This window comes from Heterodontus francisci, chromosome 15 (assembly GCF_036365525.1).
Source record: "Heterodontus francisci isolate sHetFra1 chromosome 15, sHetFra1.hap1, whole genome shotgun sequence".
Taxonomy (NCBI): Eukaryota; Metazoa; Chordata; class Chondrichthyes; order Heterodontiformes; family Heterodontidae; genus Heterodontus; species Heterodontus francisci.
The window spans coordinates 59,722,599-59,743,742 of record NC_090385.1 but is presented as its reverse complement, the minus strand read 5'-3'; the positions used below and the strand labels follow the sequence as shown (position 1 = coordinate 59,743,742).

The 21,144-nt window shown below is 41.9% G+C and overlaps 1 protein-coding gene across 3 annotated transcripts in view; it reads right to left on the bottom strand.

Moving 5' to 3' along the window:
- The window catches only part of LOC137377682 (ecto-NOX disulfide-thiol exchanger 2-like), a 300,072-nt gene that overhangs the window by 230,260 nt on the left and 48,668 nt on the right, over positions 1-21,144 (bottom strand). For 2 of the 3 annotated variants that reach the window (XM_068047599.1, XM_068047601.1), the window contains exon 2: positions 2,081-2,177. The exons of the other annotated variant lie outside the window; for it this stretch is intronic. In XM_068047599.1, the coding sequence (XP_067903700.1) occupies positions 2,081-2,123 (43 nt within the window). In that variant the 5' untranslated portion in view covers positions 2,124-2,177. The remainder of the gene's footprint in view (positions 1-2,080; positions 2,178-21,144) is intronic. 3 annotated transcript variants of the gene reach the window in all.

Genomic DNA, 21,144 nt, shown 5'->3' with positions numbered 1-21,144 from the left:
TTTATTTCCTTGTTACTTTTAAACACCAGAGCACACAGACATCAGTTGCAACAATTACAGAATCAGATCTTCAACGAGTTCATCTTACACGATCCAACATAACTAGTCAGTGAAACGATACTACCCAATTCCAGTATATGATATGATTCTTTAGTATTGAGTTCACAATTCACGATAGGAACTTGGGTACCACGCTTCACAATTCCAGCATGACGACAGCAAACCGTGGTTTGCTCAAAACTCTGATACCAATTCTACCTTTTAGCACTACATTCTTCTTTGGCCTCCTTATCTCAAGAGACAATGGATAAGCGCCTGGAGGTGGTCAGTGGTTTGTGAAGCAGCGCCTGGAGTGGCTATAAAGGCCAATTCTAGAGTGACAGGCTCTTCCACAGATGCTGCAGAGAAATTTGTTTGTCGGGGCTGTTACACAGTTGGCTCTCCCCTTGCGCCTCTGTCTTTTTTCCTGCCAACTACTAAGTCTCTTCAACTCGCCACACTTCAGCCCCGTCTTTATGGCTGCCCGCCAGCTCTGGCGAACGCTGGCAACTGACTCCCACGACTTGTGATCAATGTCACAGGATTTCATGTCGCGTTTGCAGACGTCTTTAAAGCGGAGACATGGACGGCCGGTGGGTCTGATACCAGTGGCGAGCTCGCTGTACAATGTGTCTTTGAAGATCCTGCCATCTTCCATGCGGCTCACATGGCCAAGCCATCTCAAGCGCCGCTGACTCAGTAGTGTGTATAAGCTGGGGATGTTGGCCGCCTCGAGGACTTCTGTGTTGGAGAGACGGTCCTGCCACCTGATGCCAAGTATTCTCCGGAGGCAGCGAAGATGGAATGAATTGAGACGTCGCTCTTGGCTGACATAAGTTGTCCAGGCCTCGCTGCCATAGAGCAAGGTACTGAGGACACAGGCCTGATACACTCGGGCTTTTGTGTTCCGTGTCAGTGTGCCATTTTCCCACACTCTCTTGGCCAGTCTGGACATAGCAGTGGAAGTCTTTCCAATGCGCTTGTTGATTTCTGCATCTAGAGACAGGTTACTGGTGATAGTTGAGCCTAGGTAGGTGAACTCTTGAACCACTTCCAGAGCGTAGCACTACATTCCATGCTTACAAACACTGAACTGCAATACATCAAAAGGCACACAATGCAGACATCAAAATAACAATATGGAGACAACAAAATACACTTAGATCATCTCAACCTCTCCTAATCCTAGTTGCCATCGTTATGTGATCCACTTAAGTGCTTCACTTTATTACTACAAACAGTGATCAAATAACATGTCCCAGACCATTAAGGCAGGGATGAGTGACCCTCCTTTAACTAGAACAAAAACAAGAAATGCTGGAGTCACTCAACAGGTCTGGCAGCATCTGTGGAAAGAGAAGCAGAGTTAACGTTTCGGGTCAGTGACCCTTCTTCGGACCCTCCTTTAACTAGGCCTGCTTCACAAAGCAGCCCTGTCCAGCTCTAGAAACGACACCTCATCTTTGGATTAGGCATTCTACAGTCCTGAATTCAACAATTCCAGATAGTTACTAGTAACGATTCTGCTTTTGCCATTTTCTGCACCTTGAGACACCTCTTTTGTTCCTTTTCTTGCCCCATTATCACTCCTTTTTGCCTTGTATGAGTATTACTTTTGTAATTTTACCACTCCTGCTATCCACTCCAACATAAACCTTCCCTTTTGTTCTTTCCCCCACTTTTCCCTGTCTCTGTACTTAATTAAAACCTGTTACATATCTAACTTTTTCCAGTTCTGATGAAAGGTCAACGTGAACTGTTCCTCTCCACAGTTGTTACCTGACTTGAGTATTTTGAGCATTTTCTGTTTTTAATCAGATTTCCAATATCTACATTTTTTTAAAAACAGAGGGCTTACATGTAAATTTCTATTTTAAATGTTTGTTAGCATTTTCAATGTGAAATGTTAATTTTAAAAAGCATGACTCAATCACAGTGCATGAAGTTAAGGATTGTGGACGGGAAGTGCATGTCATTTGCAAAGTTTTTTATAGAGTAATCTGCATGTTTTGAGCAACTCCTTTGGAATAAAGATATTTACCGGGTATTCTGTGGCGTCTTTGGTCAAAAACAAACTGTTCCATATAGTATTCAGGCTGTCCAGAACACTCTTCCTTCGTCAATCATCAAGGAGTTTCCTGTTTACAAAAGACAAACCAATCAATAAAGTTCATGGGCTGCAGCTCCATGTTAAAGCTCACAATTAAAATTGTATATTTTCCATTTCTCAGTTGTATTTTGCAAATTATCAACTTAGGTATTTTAATAAATAAATTCTGAAATTGAACTTTTCTACCCCTTAAATAATTTGGTAGTTGCATTTCTCAGCAACTACAACAATCCAAAAAGGTAGTCATTCTTTTGTCCTATTCAGCTCCTCTAGATCCAATGCACATAGCACTAGGTGCATGATTGCTGCAGTAAGACATGCTCTTTAGATTACTCATGACCAAATGATCGATCTTTCTTTATAGGAATAAAGGCCCTGTTGGTATATGTAGATTAGTTAATTGATGTATCAGATTGTCTAATGTGATGGATTTTGTGGATAAGCATAGAAGTTTATCAAATTCAAAGGATACCTGCAAGAAATTACTAAAATTAAGCTGAAGAACAAATCTATTCTGAAAGAACTGTTTTTGGTAAAAATCCATAGTTTGAAACTCACAGATATTGCATGGAGAAATGACTGGTTAGGTAAAATAATACATCAATACTTCAATTTACCAGTAGCAAGTGGTTTAAATGGAGGCCAATCGTCACGGTGAAGCACCAAGTTCACATCCAAAATGAAAGCAACAAATTTTTATAAGAAACAGAACTTTTTCTTAAAGACAGAGCATTAGGTCAGAAATGTGGTTTAAAAAAAGTCAGAGAAAAGAAGTGGCTAGCTTAGCTGTATTAATAAATGCCACAAGACCTCTAGCCGAAGACAGAAATTTGACTACCTTCACAAGGGCATTTTTAAAAATTTGTTCTTGGGATGTTAGCGTCGCTGGCAAGGACAGCATTTATTACTCATCCGAATTGCCCTTGAGAAGGTGGTGGTGAGCCACCTTCTTGAACCACTGCAGTTTATGTGGTGTAGTACACCCAGAGTGCTGGGTTAATTTGGATCAACATGTCAATGCTATTAAGCAATCTGAGGCCTTTGCCATGATCGGGATTATATGTCCACAGAAGAGCGATAAGCATAAGCTCAGAGTAAAAATTGACACTGGAGCAAGTGCAAATATCCTGCCCCTCCGTATACTGGAGATGTATTTCAACAAATGGGAATCTATGATGCAACCCAACATTGCCAGGCTGACTGCCTACAATGGTTCTCCGATCAAGTGCATTGGAACGAAAACCTTGCAGTGCAGCTATGGGAGCTCTGAATGGCTACCACAAATGTTTAATGTTGTAGGCGCAATTGGACCAGCTATTGCAGGACTTCCAGTATGCCAAGATTTACAAATCACCACAATACATGAAGTCAGTAATGCACCAGAGATGGTAGAAAATATCAAGGTCAAGTGTGTTATGACCAGGTGAGAAAGAGGTCTAGGGGTCCCTTTCAACCTTCACCTGGTCTTCCTGTAACAGGGTTTTATTTTTAAACACACTGTTTCTTTAGCTCCCCCTTGGTGAATCCTTGTTAACCGCTTTCCAATTATAAGGCAAAGAAACCAGCACAAAGAGACTTTCTTAGGTTTGAAGAAGAAAAGTGACATTTTATTAAACTTAAACTCTAATTCTGTTAACGCCTATGGATACACGACGTGCCCAGGCTAGCATGCATACGCAATACACAGATGCAGATAGGGACAGAAAAGAGAAGAAATAAAGTGGAAAAATTTGAGGCAATATCTTAAAGAGTTTTTATTACAGGTCTTCGAGCTCACTGTAGAGTCCTTGCTTGTAGGTAGATTTTGCTTTTCGTTGGAGCCCAGTATTCTTCTTAAACCTTGTTCACTGTAGGAAACTTTTCTCTCTTGGGGTTCGTGTGTCTTCAGTCAGTTTTTGGAGTTCCGTGAGAAAGAGATGGGAGCAGACTGGAGAGGCTGTGGCAAGCCAGCCAGGAGAGGTCTTTTCAATCCCAGAGCAAAGAGCTTTTTGCCAGTTCAAAGACTGTCTCTACAATTTAAAACTCCCCAAGTTGGCCAGCAGGGTAGTCGCATGACTGACTGGTATAACCACTTCTGGCTTTATGGATTGTCTTGTCCTTTCAAGCACTGTCTGTTAATATGCAAAATTGCCTTTCCAGCCAGGGGCCTGGCAACCCCTTGTAACAGGCCTTCTCTTCCCAGCAACAATTTGAAATTTAAAGTCCATGTGGGGAAATTAATATGCATCATTCTTGGCAGATGGAGGCCTGTATGACAAGTGTATTGAGTCGGGCCATGCAAAGGATGACACAAAGGTTGGGAGTTTTAATGCGAAGAGACGATATGATCGGGAGTCTCTCCTTGGGCTTCAGTTCATTGCAGCAAGTACCCAGAGGCCAGAGGGATTGCCGGTGATTTGTGATGCTGCCAGTCATCATCTTTTGAAGTTTTCAACAGTAAGAGATGTACTGCTTTCCAAACCATGGAAGATGAAGATTTTGCATGACAGGCAAGCAGGACCAGAACTGGCTCGATTGAGAGTAGGACAGAAGGTCAGAGTCCTCAATCATGCATCGGGAACTTGGTATCCTGCAGAGCTTGCTAGAATATGCAACCAGCCCAGATCGTACGAGGTCAAGACACCCAACGGTGCGATTCTCAGATGGGACCAAAGAGACAGCAAGTGGAGAGTCACTGAAGGAAATGATGTCACATCACAGCTTTGGGTGTAGATCAGCATGTGTAGGTATATTAATTGTGTGCATATATGTTCCAGTTTAAGTTACATATTCTTAATATTCCTATGCATCTTATAATAATTCCCACACTAAAAGGTACAAATAATAAAACAGTACACACTGTAGCCACGATGCGCCGGTGGCGGAGGGACTGAATGTTTAAGGTAGTGGATGGGGTGCCGATCAAGTCTTTGTCTTGGATGGTGTTGAGCTTCTTGAGTGTTGTTGGAGCTGCAGTCCTCCAGGCAAGTGGAGAGTATTCCACCATGCTGCTGACCTGTGCCTTGGAGATGGTTGGTAGGCTTTGGGGAGTCAGATGAAGAATTATTTGCCACAGAATCCCTAGCCTCTTACCTGCACTTGTAGCCACAGTATTTATATGGCTGGTCCAGTTAAGTTTCTCATCAATGGTAGCCCCCAAGGATGTTGATTGTGGGAGATTCAGTGATGGTAATGCTGTTGAATGCCATGGGGAGATGGTTAGAGTCTCTCTTGTTGGAGGATGTCACTGCCTGGCATTTTTGTGGCACAAAGGTTACTTGCCACTTATCAGCCCAAGCCTGAATGTTGTCCAGGTCTTGCTGCTTGCGGGCACAGACTGCTTCATTATTTGAGTTGTAAATGGTACTTAACACTGTGCAATCATCAGCAAACATCCCCTGCTTCTGAGGAGCACATCTTCAGTACTACAGCCAGGATAGTGCCAGGGTCCATAGCCTTTGCCATATCCAGTGTGTTCAGCAGCTTGGAACCTCATTTTTTTTTAGATATGCCTGGTGCTGCTCCTGGCATGATTTCCTGCATTTCTCATTGAAACAGGGTTGATCCCCTGGCTTGACAGTAAAGGTAGAGTGAGGGATATGTTGGGCCATGACATTACAGATTGTGGTTGAATACAATTCTGCTGCTGATGATGGCCCACAGCATCTCATGGATCTGTCCACAATATATCCCATTTAGCACTGTGGTAGTGCCACACAACAAAATGGAGGGTATTCCTGCCTAAAGGTTGGTCTTCATGTCTAGAAGGACTGTGCAGTGGTCACTCCTACCAATACTGTCATGGACAGGTGCATCTGAACAGGTAGATTGGTGAGGAAGAGGTCAAGTAGGTTTTCCCTCTTGTTGGTTCTCATCACCTGCCGCAGGCCTAGTCTGACATCGCTCAAGACTTGGCCAGCTCGATCAGTGGTGGTGCTACCAAGCTACTCTTGGTGATGGACTGAAGTAGTACATTTGTGCCTGTGCTATTATGTTCAACATGGAGGAGCACTGATTCATCAACTGAAGGAGGTCGCCATCAGCAGGAGGTTTCCTTGCCAGTGTTTGATCTGTTGCCATGAGACTTCATGGGCTCCAGAGTCAATGTTGAGGACTACCAGAGCTACTCCTTCCAAACTGTATACCATGGTGCCACCACCTCTGTCCTGCCCGTCAGACTGGACATACCCAGGGATGGTGATGGAGGAGTCTGGGATTGGCTGCAAGGTATGATTCTGTGAGTATGACTTTGTGAGGCTGTTCGTTCAATATTTTGGCACAAGTCCCCAGATGTTAGTACAAAGGACTTTGCAGAGTTGATGGGCAGGGTGTGCCTTTGTCATAGAGTCAGAGTGATACAGCACAGAAACAGGCCCTTCGGCCCATCGTGTCTGTGCCGGCCATCAAGTCTGTCTATTCTAATCCCATTTTCGAGCACTTGGCCCGTAGCCTTGTATGCAAAGGCATTCAAGTGCTCATCTAAATACTTCTTAAATGTTATGAGGGTTCCTGCCTCTACACCCCTTCAGGCAGTGTGTTCCCCATTCCAACCACCCTCCAGGTGAAAATTCTTTTCCTCAAATCCCCTCTCAACCTCCTGTCATTTCCTTAAATCTATGCCCCCTGGTTATTGACACCTCCGCTAAGGGAAAAAGTTTCTTCCTACCTCCCCTATCAATGCCCCTCATAATTTTGTATACCTCAATCAGGTCCCCCCTCAGCCTTCTCTGCTCTAAGGAAAATAACCCTAGCCTATCCAGTCTCTCTTCATAGCTGAAATGCTCCAGCCCAGGCAACATCATGGTGAATCGCCTCTGCACCCTCTCCAGTGCAATCACATCCTTCCTATAGTATAGTGACCAGAATTGTACACAGTACTCCAGCTGTAGCCTAGCTAGCATTTTATATAGCTCCATCATAACCTCCCTGCTCTTATATTCTATACTTCGGCTAATAAAGGCAAATATCCCATATGCCTTCCTGACCACCTTATCTACCTGTGTTGCGGCCTTCAGTTAACGATGGACAAGTACACCAAGGTCCCTCTGACCTGCTGTACTTTCCCTTGTCTTGTTAGTCCTCCCAAAATACATCACCTCACACTTCTCAGGATTAAATTCCATTTGCCACTGCTCTGCCCATCTGACTAGCCCACCTGTTCCTTGCCAGGCTTTCCTTATGCACCACCAATTTTCGTGTCATCTGCGAACTTACTGACTGTACCTCCTATATTCTCGTCTAAATCATTAATATACGCTACAAACAGCATTTTAATTTTAATTTAATCCTTAAAATTAGGGATGGACAATAAATACTTGCCTTGCCAGTGATGCCCATAACCCATGACTGAAAAGGAAAGCATCCAATCATTGGATTTGGCCCCCTTGAAAGGCAGTATCAAAACAGTTAGATCAAACATGATCAATAAATAATGGTTTGCCTTCTGTTCAGTCTTCCTCAATTCTAATGCTAACAAGAGAAATTACCATATCCATGAAGATACAACCTGATTGAAAGCAATAGGCATTGAGATCCATGTTGTGAGTATCTCATGGACACACCATTCATGAGGGGGAAAAAGTTAAGGTGTCTAACAGTAGCCAGTTTATTTTCCTCCAGTAAGCTGGCTATAAATTCAAAAAGCACGTCATGTTATTCTTATTCGTTATGTCAGCAAGTGGATGTCAAGAGATGAAGAGATTTGGCCTCAGGAGCACCATTTTTCCTTGAAAGTGATATTTAAGTTGTAATAATTATTTCTAGACTCAATAGTTTTTTTTTCAATAATCTCTATGAAAGCTACTTTCCAGCTGTACTATTGAGACTGAATTGCATGGTTTCCCAATCAAGAACTTAAGTAATTCAGAAACAATCCATGAGGAGAGCTAGTTCTGGACACTGTCTTGAAGGACATATGTGGATATCCATTAAGTATTGTTTATTTTTGATTTGGTGGCTTTCCCTTTAACTGCAGTCACAACACACAAGGCATTTGTTCAATAAGTTCTCAACAATTTATATCCAAGACCCATATTCTTGAATGTTTCACTTTTAAAGCATACATCTAATTCCCTTTTGGAAGAATTATGGACCTGCTTTGTAGCAGAGAATTGCATATCCTAAGAATCTTCTATGCAAGTTTTTTTTCCCCAACAACCCCTTTAATTCTTTCTTCAGTTACTTTGAACATGGACCCTTCATTATTGGGCAATAATTTGCTGTGGCAGAGCATCCAACATTAGTTGGACTTATCCTGCACATTTAGGTTTCAAATTTTTTGTAATCAACACTTAGGACCATTTTAACAACGTGATTAGACTGAAATGGGCAAGACAGCTTTCTGTGGCAATTTTAGTTTATATCTACTAGGCAAACACAGCAACTTCACCGCATTCAATGCACTTCAATACACAGCCAGACAGTGGACTGCTGTTTTTACAAAGTCAACAGCAGAGCAGAGCATCTCGGACAGCAATTTCTGAATTTCCATGTTTAACACGCATCTGACATCGCCTCAAGTTGCAGTAGCATTTGCGCATAAGTAACAGCAAGCATTGGCATTATTTTTACAGTAAATTATGGGCCATTAGCTGACAATGGGCAAAGTGGTGATGGGATTATTTGAGGAAGACAAAGGGGCTGTGGATGAATTTAACAGGCAGAGATGCTGTATGGTTGAGAACTGACACTTCTAATGGGTCAATGGCAATTTGAGTCCCAGTCTCTGTGTCTCATATTCACAAAGCAGCAATTCCCCTTCCCACAGTACGCCCCAGCAATTCCCAAACCCAAGGATGTTCCTTTCCGGACCCATTTAACTTGGGTGATTTTCCTTTGAAGTCAAAATATGAAGTGAAGCCCTGAAGTAACAGCCTTGCATCCTTGAGTCAGGTAGATTTTATTTTGTCCAAAGGCCCCTCCACTTTTAATAGTACTCAAAGGTATGGTACGATAGTGTTTATGGTACTTGACTAACAATCCAGAGATTAAGAGACCAACATTGCCTCAATGAATTATGGAACTTTTTTGGTGTCAGACCATAGCGCCTCAGTTGGTTGCACTCTTGTCTCTGAGTCAGAAGGTTGTGGATTCAAATCCCACAGAAAAGACTTTAGCACATAATCCAGGTTTATACTTCAATACAGTACCTCAGGAGCACTGCACTTTTTGGAGGTGCCAGGTTTCTGTTGAGACACGAAACTGAGACCCCATCTTCCCACAACACTATTTCAAATAAGAACAGGGGTGTGCCTAAATAACCTTTGCCAATATTTATCCAACAACCAACATCACTAGAACAGATTACCTCATTGCTGTTTGCGTGACCCAGCTGCGCGTAAATTTGCAGCCACATTTCCAACATTACAACAGTGACTACACTTCAGAAGTACTTCATTGGCTGCGAAGTCCTTTGGGTTGTTCTGTGAAAGGTGTTTTAAAAAAAAAATCATAGACTAGAATAATAAAATCGTTACAGCACAGGTGGCCACTACTTGGTGTGTCGTGTCCACGCTAGCTCCCTGCAACAGCAACACACCTGGTCCCACTCCCTCGCCTGTTCCCCATAACCCTGAAATTTTTTTCTGTTCAGATAATTATCCAATTCTCTATTGAATGCCTCAATTGAATCTGCGTCCACCACACTTTCAAGCAGTGCATTCCAGATCCTCACCACTCACTGCATAAAAAAGATTTTCCTCAACAAATCAGCTCTTCTCCAAGGAGAGCAGTCCTAGCTTCTCCAACCTAACCATGTAACTGAAATTCCTCATCCCTGGAACCATTCTCGTGAATCTTTTCTGCACCCTCTCTAATTCTTTCACATCCGACCTAAAGTGTGGTGCCTAAAATGCAAGGTGTATCTAAAAATCCAATTGGCTTACTAATGGCCTTCAGGGAAAGAAACCTCATGCACCTACCCAATATTACCTATTGATGACTCCAATTCCAGACAACAATTGCCTCGTAATGCTCTCTAAAGTGGTCTGGCAAATCTGCCATGTTTGTAATGTCATGGTCCTGTATTTTTTTTTCCTGGGAATATGCAGTGTACCTTTAAGGCTTGCAAAGGATCAGTACTGCTTTAAGAACCAGCAGGCCTCCGGAGTTACCGAGAAGGTGCATTTTCGTTGCCTTGGATACAGCCATTTGGAGACTGCGATTCAAAGGGTGCATTCTCATTACCATGGAAAGTGAGTATCAAGCGATACATTTGTTACAATTCAATTTTGAACCGGCTTTTTAGTTGAAGACAGTCTGTTCTAACAGAGAACGCAAACAGACGGCTGGTGTTAGCACCTGAAAAAAAGAACTCTCAACCATTTAAACTGAAGGAAGAGAATTTTAGTCTGTTTAATTATTATCTCAAAATTCTAAAAAAAGTCAAGCCAAAACGGAGATCTCTGATAATTTAAACTGAAGGAAGGGAAGTTAGACTGTGACAATCTTTTATCCCTCAAAAACTCTGAAGTCAGACTGATTCTATTGAAAGTGTCGGCAAGTCTCCTTAATTGTCGGAAAGGAGAAGGAAAGCATCACTTACTGCTGGAATTAGACTATGGACTGTTGTTCTGTGAAAGAACCTTTTTTCCCTTCAGACGGCTGAGAGGACTTCAAGCAACAATGGACTGTAAATTTGCAAGGACCCTATTTTTTTCTATTTTAAATGTTGCTTACATCTTCATAGTGTTTAAGAATTTAGTTCTTCTAATTAAAGAGTTAATTTTTTGGTTTAAAGACACCTGGTGTGGTTAGTCTCATTCGGGGTTAATAGATAGACCCAGCCAAATTGTACTTTCTTTAATTTGGAAAGTTTAAAATGATATGTTAGGCGATCTGTAGAGCGACGGGAGTGAATTAACAGTGCGTTCCTCCCACCACAATCAGAATCGCATATTTTGATTGGGGGCTTTGATTGGAGCGGTCGGTCGTAACAGTAAAAAGTAGTTCAAGGCAGTGGTCCAGCATCATCTTTTCAGAGCAACTAGGGACGGGTAATAATACAGCCTTTTCAGTATTGCGTGCATCCTGAGAACAAATGAGAAAAACAACTATTCCAATCATACTTCAAAGTCGAAAAAGACAGAATCCAGAAAGAGAGAGAACGGTTATGCTCTGCTACAGAAAGCTAACGATTAACCTTCTCAAACCAGTAGGAACAGTTAAAAGCTTTCCCCCATGGTAGGTTATGCATGGAAAAACTAAATCAGCTAGGTTCAGTCATAGAAATCTTGCCAGAATTTGAACGTTGTAGATTTAAGCCCCAGTCCAATTCTTAAAAGTACTATCGAGGCTCAGTATGGCACTGAGAAATTGCTTCAAGATCAATGGTGCCTGTACAGGTGAGCCCAAAAGATCCCATTGCACTATTTGAAAAGCAGTTCACCCAGTGTCCTGGTCAGTATTTGCCCCTCCGCCCAATTAATTGGTCATTCAAATTTTGATGTTTATGTGTACAAATTAGCTGCTGCTTTTGCCTACAAATAAGTGCCTACACTATCAAAGTAACTGATTGACTGTGAAGCACTTCAGGATGTCAGGACGACATTAAAGGCACTATATGAACATAAGTTATTTTTCCTCATGGTTAGAAACTATCTTGAAGCTGGCCCTATAGATCAAATTTACCACATCCAAATAGACAGCCTATAATAAATCTGAAAACCTACACCAGATTAGGGGTCAACTGAACATTAAGGTTGAACATTGCTGCACAGACTGGCCCAGATTTTGCATAGATAAAAACAGCAAGACCAACGCCATTCACTGTTATAAGGGAGCAAATCAGACAGCGACTACTAGGGTCTGCACACGTACAGTTAAATACAGAAATCTGGAAGGTGCTGTCAGAGATACCCCGCTCCCGCACAAGGTGTGCTGCAGCATTCACCAATAGACTCAGCATTGAAATAAATGCAATGGTATGAACTTGGGGTACTTGCTCACTAGTTCCCTACTAAAGACAGCAAAAAAGGTTGGGGTTGGTGAATTTTTAAACAGCGTCATAAATGATAGTTACTGCTGAGCAATATGGCTGGCCCTGAAAATTTAATTTACAAGTGTGGAATCTCATTTCTTCACAAGTTAATTAGGGTTGGCGATATTAAAAAAAATTAAACTGTTTCTGGCTCTTTTAGCTCTCTCAATCCCAACTGTATTTGCCATACAGATTTAAATCTCATTTTTATTTCCTGATTTATACTTCCTGGTTTAGTCTCTGCATGTCTCAGTGAGAATTCTTCAATCTGATTGGTTGAAAAGTCTCAACATTACTTGCCTTGCTCGCAGATCTACAGATCCCCAGTAGGGGGCACACACTGGATTAGATGCCAGATTAGAGTAAATCTCCGCTTAAAAGTCTCAGAAAACCCTGCAGGCAGCTGTCAGCAAGGTGAATGGGGAGCACCATTCCTTCAACGCTGACAGCAAAATCTGGGCCCTTGTTACTGCTAAGATGCCTTCTGCCCATTTGCACAGCAGGAAAAACACAGCACGAAATTCTGACATGAGCCATGCCAATATGTTTCAAAGAAAGCTTAAACCTGCTAATTTTCAAGAAAGTTAGTCTTCAAAAAAAGTTGAAAAAAGGAAACTTGACCCTACCAGATGCATAGGTAGCCTTTTTTTTTAAAAAAAAAGGGTGGTAAGCATAATAATATATACAGGTAGACACATTTAAACTTCCCAATGGGCAAAGACACGGCATTATGTAGTACCAAGACATAAGCAATAGATTCTTGGGTTGGATTCCTGGTCTGTGATGAATTAGCTAGGACAAACAAAAATTGGCTTCAACTTCCCTGGACAAAAGGTAGGTGGGGAGTAGGGTGGGATAGAATCAGACCAAAGCTCCCTCTCCCATTTTCTATCCAGTCACCCTTCCTGAAAAGAGCATGTGCATTGGACAAAGCTTAAAGGAGGTGGTACACTATGCTTTTAAAACTGGAAAACTGGATCAAAATTTAAACATTAGTGACTACATATGTAAGATAAAGACCAGTTTGGTTTTGGTATTAAAAACATACTTTGAAAACCTTGAACAACATAATACGCACCAAAAACATTTTCTGCATAGCTCGCCCAAACACAGCTTCTTTTGCTTCACCATTCCTGCCATTAGTAAACATTAAATCACAGGGGGTCCAATAAGCCACTTGTATTAAGTACTCAAGTTGTGCAGGACCAGACCAATAACCACTAGTGCCATCAAAGATGCACAGCTTGAAAAAGAAAAGAAAAGTTTTTACAAGCTCATTTATATTTTACAGATTGAAGAACTTTGTGAACCAAACATTTTTAATGTCTGAACTTGCAAATTTTTGTAATACGCATAGCATGGAATATTCAATAAATAGATTAAGCTTCTTTAATAATTCATTATTTAATGAGAAACAGCTTTTGTAAGTTTTTGCTTCAATAGCAGAATAAAAATAAATCAATAAGAAGCTTGTAGAAATGCATCTAGTAGAGATTCCTGCTGCTTCCAATATCTTAAGGCTCAGGGTGATGATTCACTTATTATTCACTTAAAAGGGGAATGGAATGGAAACAATCTTGCCCCCTTTTCTCTATGTAGCAAAGCTTAGCGAAACTAAGAAACCAAGAACAATGTGCTATATTCAGCCAAATTTTATATTATGCAATAATAGATTAAAAACTGACAAAGTAAAAAAAAACTATGTCTTAATACTGAAGTATCCTAATTAGGATTCCAATTTCTCAAGCAACATTATTCATGCAGTTAACATAAGGGGAAGCAGAAAGACTGAGTAAATACAAAAAATTAATAGCAAATGTGGAACTAGCATTTGTATCACAAAAAATTGAGAATTGTGAGCCTAAGCTAATGATGAGATCAGATTTGAAATTGATAACTTACTTGAGTTCAAGTTTTTTAAAAAAAATTTCTATAAACAAATCTGAGTAGTATTGGAACTTTATAGTCCCAGTAATTTAAATAATGATGTTTCTAATAGCAGTTCTACTCCTCAGTGAAATACAGTAGGGCTATTCAAATAAATGGCAAAGAAATACCAAAACAACTCATCATCTTTTACGGCTGTATGCCAGAACAAGTGTGAAGATAATTCTAAGCAAACAAATGTCATCAACTCTACAACAACTAAAATTCTCTAAAAGGCTATCCTGATTAATAGAAATCTTACTTTGATGCACTGTTGATGTAACCATACCAATGCACTGCACTGTATTTTGCAAGTTTCCAGTTTTTTCTAGCACTCTTATTTGGTTTTCAGTAAGTTTTTTTCAAAAATATACTTTTTTCATAAAATTTGTAAAAATGCATCGCATAACACTTCAAATTTGACATTAGTAAAGTGCAATACAGATCAGTTTCTTCCAATACAGTACGAGGTGCCTCACTACACTTGCCATTTCAGGTTACAATGTACATTTACACTGCACATCAAACATTCTCTGGTTCATACGGCCCAAGGGTTTCTTTTTCAAACATTGTTTACAGCCCCTTGGTATACTATGGCAGGAGGGCCTTACACAGTGGCCTTTTCCCATCGAGTCTTTGCAGCAGGTGCCCCAAGCATTGGTGTGTCCTTCAGCATGCAGGCCTAGGCCTTGGAACGTGCCAGCCTGCCACACTCAGTCATAGACAGCTCTTTGCACTGGAAGAGCAGCAAGTTTCAGGCAGGCCAAAGTGCGTCTTTCACAAAGTTGATGGGCCTCCAGCAGCAGATGTTTATCTTGGTGTGCATCCCTGGGAACAGCCTGGAGAGCAGTAGGGAGCTGCTCAGAATGAACCGTGACAAAAACCACTGCATCTCTTTCCAGAACTGCTTTGCAAAGGCACATTCTAATAGATGTTTCCCCTGGTTGGGGAGTCTGGAACCAGGGGACACAATTTCAAAATAAAGGGGAAGCTACTAAGGGCAGAGATGAGGAGAAATTTCTTTACTCAGAGGGTTATGAATCTTTGGAATTCTCTACCGCAGAGGGCTGTGGAAGCTTATTCATTGATTATGTTTAAAGCAGAGATTGACAGATTTCTAAATACAAATGACATAAGGGGATATGAGGACAGTGTGGGAAAAAGGCATTGAAGTGGATGATCAGCCTCGAACGTACTGAATGGCGGAGAAGGCTCGATGGGCTGAATGGCTTACGCCTGCTCCTATGTTCCAATTCCAGAAGGAAGTGGGCGACGGTCTCTTCCCCCACCGCAGGCACCTCAGGGGCAGCATGTGTAGGCGGTGAGACTCTGCGTATGCAGGAAGGGCTCTTCACACCACCAGTCAAGCTATGTCCTGGTGCTTGTTTGAGAGTTCTGGCGATGAGGCATTCTGCCAAATGAGTGTTACAGTCTGCTCAGGGACCATCTGACAGGATCCACCATCTCCTTTACTCTCAGGGCCTCATGGACGTTATGTGCGACCACTGCCTGATGGACTTGTGGTCAAAGGTGTTTTTCTGTATAAACATTTCCACGAGGGACCGGTGGTATGGCACGGTCCAAATCAATGGAGTGTTCCATGGCAAAGTGGCCAGATCCATCCTTGGTAACACCAGGGACAGATAGAAACGCATCACGTTGTGGCACTTGACTTTTGTGTAAAGGGAGTCTATGCGCAGCTTGATGCAACCACAGATAAAGGTGGCCATCAGGATGAGGGCGACGTTGGGGTTTCAATAAGTTAATGCTGCAGGATAATAAACGCCCCCCCTTTATTAGTTCACAGAACTTGTTTATTTCACAGGCTCTAGTTTTTAAGCATTCATTAAAATCAAGCTGCCTATTCCACATCCAGTTACCTTTTTGTACTGATAAAGGTGGGAATAGCATTAAACAACAATACAAAAATGATAAGAAAAATCACAATCGACTGTCCATTCCTTTCTGTACATCTGCATTGTCTCACTAATAAGCCTTATCACCTGTTTTCCACTTAGCAGTTTGCAAATCACTGAACACCTTAATTCCCTCTCTGTGTACATGGTTCTTTCCCCACTTTTCCCCCAAATTCATTTCTTCCCACATTTCCAGCCTTATGAAATACCAGTTTGTCTCTTGCCATTAAGTTTACTCAGCTGAAAAAACATAACCTGTCTTTTCCCTTTAGAGGTTGACTGACCTGCTGTTACTTCCAGCATTTTCTTTGAAATTTGTGAATTAAAAAGGGAAATTTGCAAATTCTGAAAATTTATGTATAATCCATTTAAAAATAACTACTCCGTTTTTAAAAAAAATAGGAACTTGGAATTGGAATTCCATCTATTTTTAGCATGTGTACATAATAAGTGACATAAAATGTTGCAAACAATGAAAATCACAACAGGTGAAATTGGCCCTGATGGTCACTGATAACAGAAAATAAATTAGACTAAAGTACACAAGCATCAACAGTTATAAATTTCCCAAATCTTAACACAGTCTCCAGCAATCGAAGTTCAGTGAGTGACAAATAATTTGATAACTAAACTTCCATATAGAAGGAACAGCATTGCAAGCAATGACATCAAGCATGTTCCATAAAAAGCATAAGTGATATTATGGTCTTTTATCACTAGAATTCAGTACTTTTTCTTGATTCATACATCTTGTGCTTCTGGCATAAGCATGGCACAATACTCCATCAGTAGGTGAACAGAAGCTTTGCAGAACATGTAGGTGGAGAAATTTGTTGCTGCTCAAGGCCTACCTGGCCGTTGCTGCATTAGAATTGCGCATCCAGGTGTGTCTCCTGTGTGCTTCAGAAGACTTTGAATGGATGCTATCTTTACTTCACACAGCCAAACCAGGATCCCAAATTTAGTCAACCAATGTCCAGGCAACCTCTTTGTTATTCATTCTGCAAACATGGGTGAAGTTGCAAGATGGGCCCTGCACTCGTCTCACTTAAAGGGACAGGCACTCAAATTGCAAGCAAAATGACATTATTTCTTACTTTTCTAGATGGGAAATATCTGTAAGTACTGTGGGGTGTTTTTAAGACGTATTTTTAGTGAGTTCCTTGATTTGCCAGAGTGTTGCTGCATCCCAACGGTGGTGGGGGGAGGGGGGGTGCGGGGGCAGAGGAGTAGGTGACCTGTTCACAAAAGGTTGCAAAAGGTATGGGGCAGCAGTGCCATTGCCTCTGGGTCTGCAGAAGAACAGGGAGATGGAGCAGAGGCTGCAGAGAGAGTAAGCTCTACCACTTGCCCTCTGCCAAGTTGGAGCCGCACTTCTCCATGCTCCTCGACAGTGACAAGAGGCCGCCTGGCAGGCCAGCCAATGCACTCAGCATCTGTATGCACGCCCATCAGCATTCTCTTGTATACTAACCCATTTCTGCAGCAGATCCATCTGCCACTTCACCCTCTGCTGAGCTAGCAAACAAACTATATTTTACAACAAAAACAAGAAATGCTGGAAATACTTAGCAGGTCCAGCAGAATCTGTGGAGAGAGAAGCAGAATTAACATTTCAGGTCAGCGACCCTTCATCAGAAGCCTTTTACCCCTGGCCTGGCTGCAGCCCACTCATACCCAGTGACGACACTAGCCTCCAGGGTACATGCAGTGCCACTACCTGGGCTGGTGACTGCGAATGTCAGATCAAGTGATGGGCCTCTTGGTTTGAGCTATGTTGTCGCTCTCTTTCCTCTTCCTGGGGCTCCCGTGGCAGTTCTTGGGTGTCTGAAAGCAGGAATTCAGAAGGGGAAGGTTGGTGGGTAGGAAACAAAAGGTCCATGGTCACACCATCAGCAGTTTGCTCATGCAGGATGAGCGTGTGCTGGGAGTTGAGATGGGGCATATGGCCGAAACATACCATCATCCTCGGTGTTCTCAGCAACATTGAATTCAATGGGTCCTGTCGTAGCTTCTTTTGGCACTGCTACCTGGTCCTGGGGTCTAGACTTCAGAAGTTGATCTCCCTGGCCACCTGCTTTCAATCCTTCTAAAGGTGGTCCCTGAGGGCGTCCTGGCCCCCTGTGGAATCATGGCGTCTCTTCTTTCCTCCTGCAGCACATCCATCACCATGAAAACCTCTCTCTGTCCTTTACAATAATTTACACTGCAGCACTATTTTTGTGAAGCTTCCCTTCAAGGTACAGCCTGCCTTTAAGAAGAGTGGTCTGCAAACAATGCTGCCCTTGTTGTGCACAGAGACTACAGGCAGCACAGAGGACAGAGAAGCAGTGCTGTAGCCACTCGGTCCAATGCTATATTCATTTAGATGAGGTGGGTACACCAAGTTTGCGTGTTGCCCACCTCAATCTGAATGGGCGTGGGCAGGTCATGAATCATGACCCTTGTGCCAAAAACCTGTACACAACAATTTCTAGTCCATTTTTGCAATGTGACATACAGTAGCAAACTTTGTTCACTCTTCGACAAATATTTACACTGCTCATTTGTCCTCGTATAGATTAGATATCATCACCAAGCCAAGTTGCACAATTTTTGGAACTTCACAATCGACCTTTCTTGCCACGGTTACTGCCTAGGTCCTCTGAACATTCAAGTTAATGCATCGTTTGTCCCCAAAGTCCAATTATGCCTTTCTCTGCTTCCAGTCACTATTATCTTTTACCTTTGAAGGAAAAAGTAACCATTCTGTAGAACTCCCTTCCAAACAGCACTGCAGGTGTACCTATCCCACATGGACTGCAGCGGTTCAGGATGGCAGCACACCACCACTTTCTCAAGGGCAAATAGGGATGGGCAATAAATGCTGACCTAGCCAGCGACGCCCACATCCCAGGAACGTATGGAAAAAAAGATGGCAGAGGGTAAGGGCCAAAAACAATGAGAATGACCTCACATCATGGATAACTAATTTAACCATTCATCACCTGATCTGGCTGGACTCAATAAAGCTGTAGTGCATTCTGTACTCTACTTCTAAAGCTGCTCACTTCATTCAAATCAGATTCTGGAACAAAGATAATGCCTGGAGTGTGATGGAATACTCTCCACTTGCATGGATGGGTGCAGCTCCAACAACACTCAAGAAGCTCAACACCATCCAGGACAAAGCAGCCAGCTTGATTGGCACCCCATCTAAAAACATTTACTCCCTTCACCACCGACGCAGAGGGAGGGCAACAACATGGCGGGGGAGGGGGGGCGGGGAAAAGAGAGAGAGAGCGAGAGACACACACACACACACAGGGGAGAGACAGCGATCAATATCATTGCTAACAGATGGACATCTACCCAGAATTCTCTGCATGGATACAAGTGTGCGAGTAGACATTGAGTATTTGTGCAAGCAAAAAAAATGTCAAGTATCTCACTAAATCAGAATCCAACATAGTGATGAGAAATTAAGTCAACAAATAAATCTTCTATTTTAAAGCATCTTCACAAAAATGTACTTTTGCTGTTTTAATTGTAGGATACATTTTAATGCCTTTATCTTTGTGAAGTTCTCTCACCAGTCCGCTATGCAAGACAAAAACTGTAATGTCGCCCCCGCCCCCACATGAAATGGACAACCCTGTTTTATATTATTCCCACCCCTTCCAAATTTCAGGCAATATCATTTACTGCAAGTAATTTAAGACGACAATATCTCAGCCAAATTGTACATATAATTCAGTTAAAAGGAAAAATTGTTTTTGCAAGCAATTGTTTTATTGAACAGATTGTGACTTATCTTACAAGCACTCTGCATTAGCATTTCTATTTGGTTTGTACTGATAGTTTACTTATTTTGTTGGAAGTAGTAACATCGCAGGTCATCAAAGATGGTGCGTGTGTCGATGTTGAAACATTAACAGCAAAATCCTCAACACTATCTGCGAAGCTGTAACAATCCTAAAGCTGACATATGGGTCTTCCCTTCAGAAGGTGAAAAAAAGCTGATTAAGACTAGAGGTGTTTCTAGCAACAGTAAGCCAGGGGAAGAGAGGATGGAGAGGCAAAGAGAGGCAAAAGGGGAAGTGCTATTCATTGGCCAGTGTCATCATTTTTCAGTTAAAATTAGATGCAATCTGTTTTGCATACATAACTATGTCCATGGTGTACTGTCTGGAGGAAGGCTCGTTATCCTGCGCTTAGGTAGGTCTTCACATTTGGCACCCTAACGTAAATAATTTTCTATTGGCAAATTGGGCCTAGCCAAGTGATTTTTGACCAATGCAGTAGAAGCAGGTAGAAAATCACCACATCCAAGAAAGGATGATTTTTCTTCTCCCCCCCCCCACCCACCATCAAACTAGTGAATTTCCTGCAACCTTGATCATGGTTAATATGTCTTTTAGCTTCATTTGTTGCAGCTGCCCAAGAGGTTACAGCACTGCCTCTGGGTGAAATAATATTGAGCATTACTCGAACAGCATTACCCATTGACTTCAATTAACTGGGGACATGACAGTATTACCAAGTCAAGGATTTTAATATATTACTAATCGATCAACCCTGGCATTGCACATAGTGGTCAAGAGCAGATGTGGTAGTAACTCAATTCACATTTTAAAGTCAAACATTGTCAGTTAATGTAATATTCTGATTTTTTTAAAACTTGACAATTTGTGGAGCACAAATAGAGTTGGTTGCAGCAAAGAATCATAAGGTTGTGGAACTGGGTAATGCAAAACGGGGTAGGGGGGGCAGGGCAGGGCTATAGCGTCACCAATAACTGGAGCATGCGACTACAGAACAAAAATATTTACATAGGGGGGTTTCCTCTATAAATGTGAACATATAGTAATTTATCTTGGGAAAAGTTGCTAACAAGAAGTAAGGTTTGTGAACATTTCAAAGCTTGAGATACATGAGGATAGTCCATGTAAATGTGAATTGAAGGTCAGTCACTCCTTAATAGACGGGAGGGGAAGAAAATCAAAGTAACCTGTAAGGCTTTCTCATGCAGATCTTAGCTGCTATCTTAACAGTACCATGGTAAGCCAGTCACGATTTTCAAATTGAGATACATAGCATGTGACGTGTTTGCTCTTAAAACTTAACCACACAGGTTCAGGGGTTAAGGCTAGATGCACAGAATTGTCTCTGTTTACAGCCTTAATCCACGATTACTATGAATACACAGAGTGGAATCT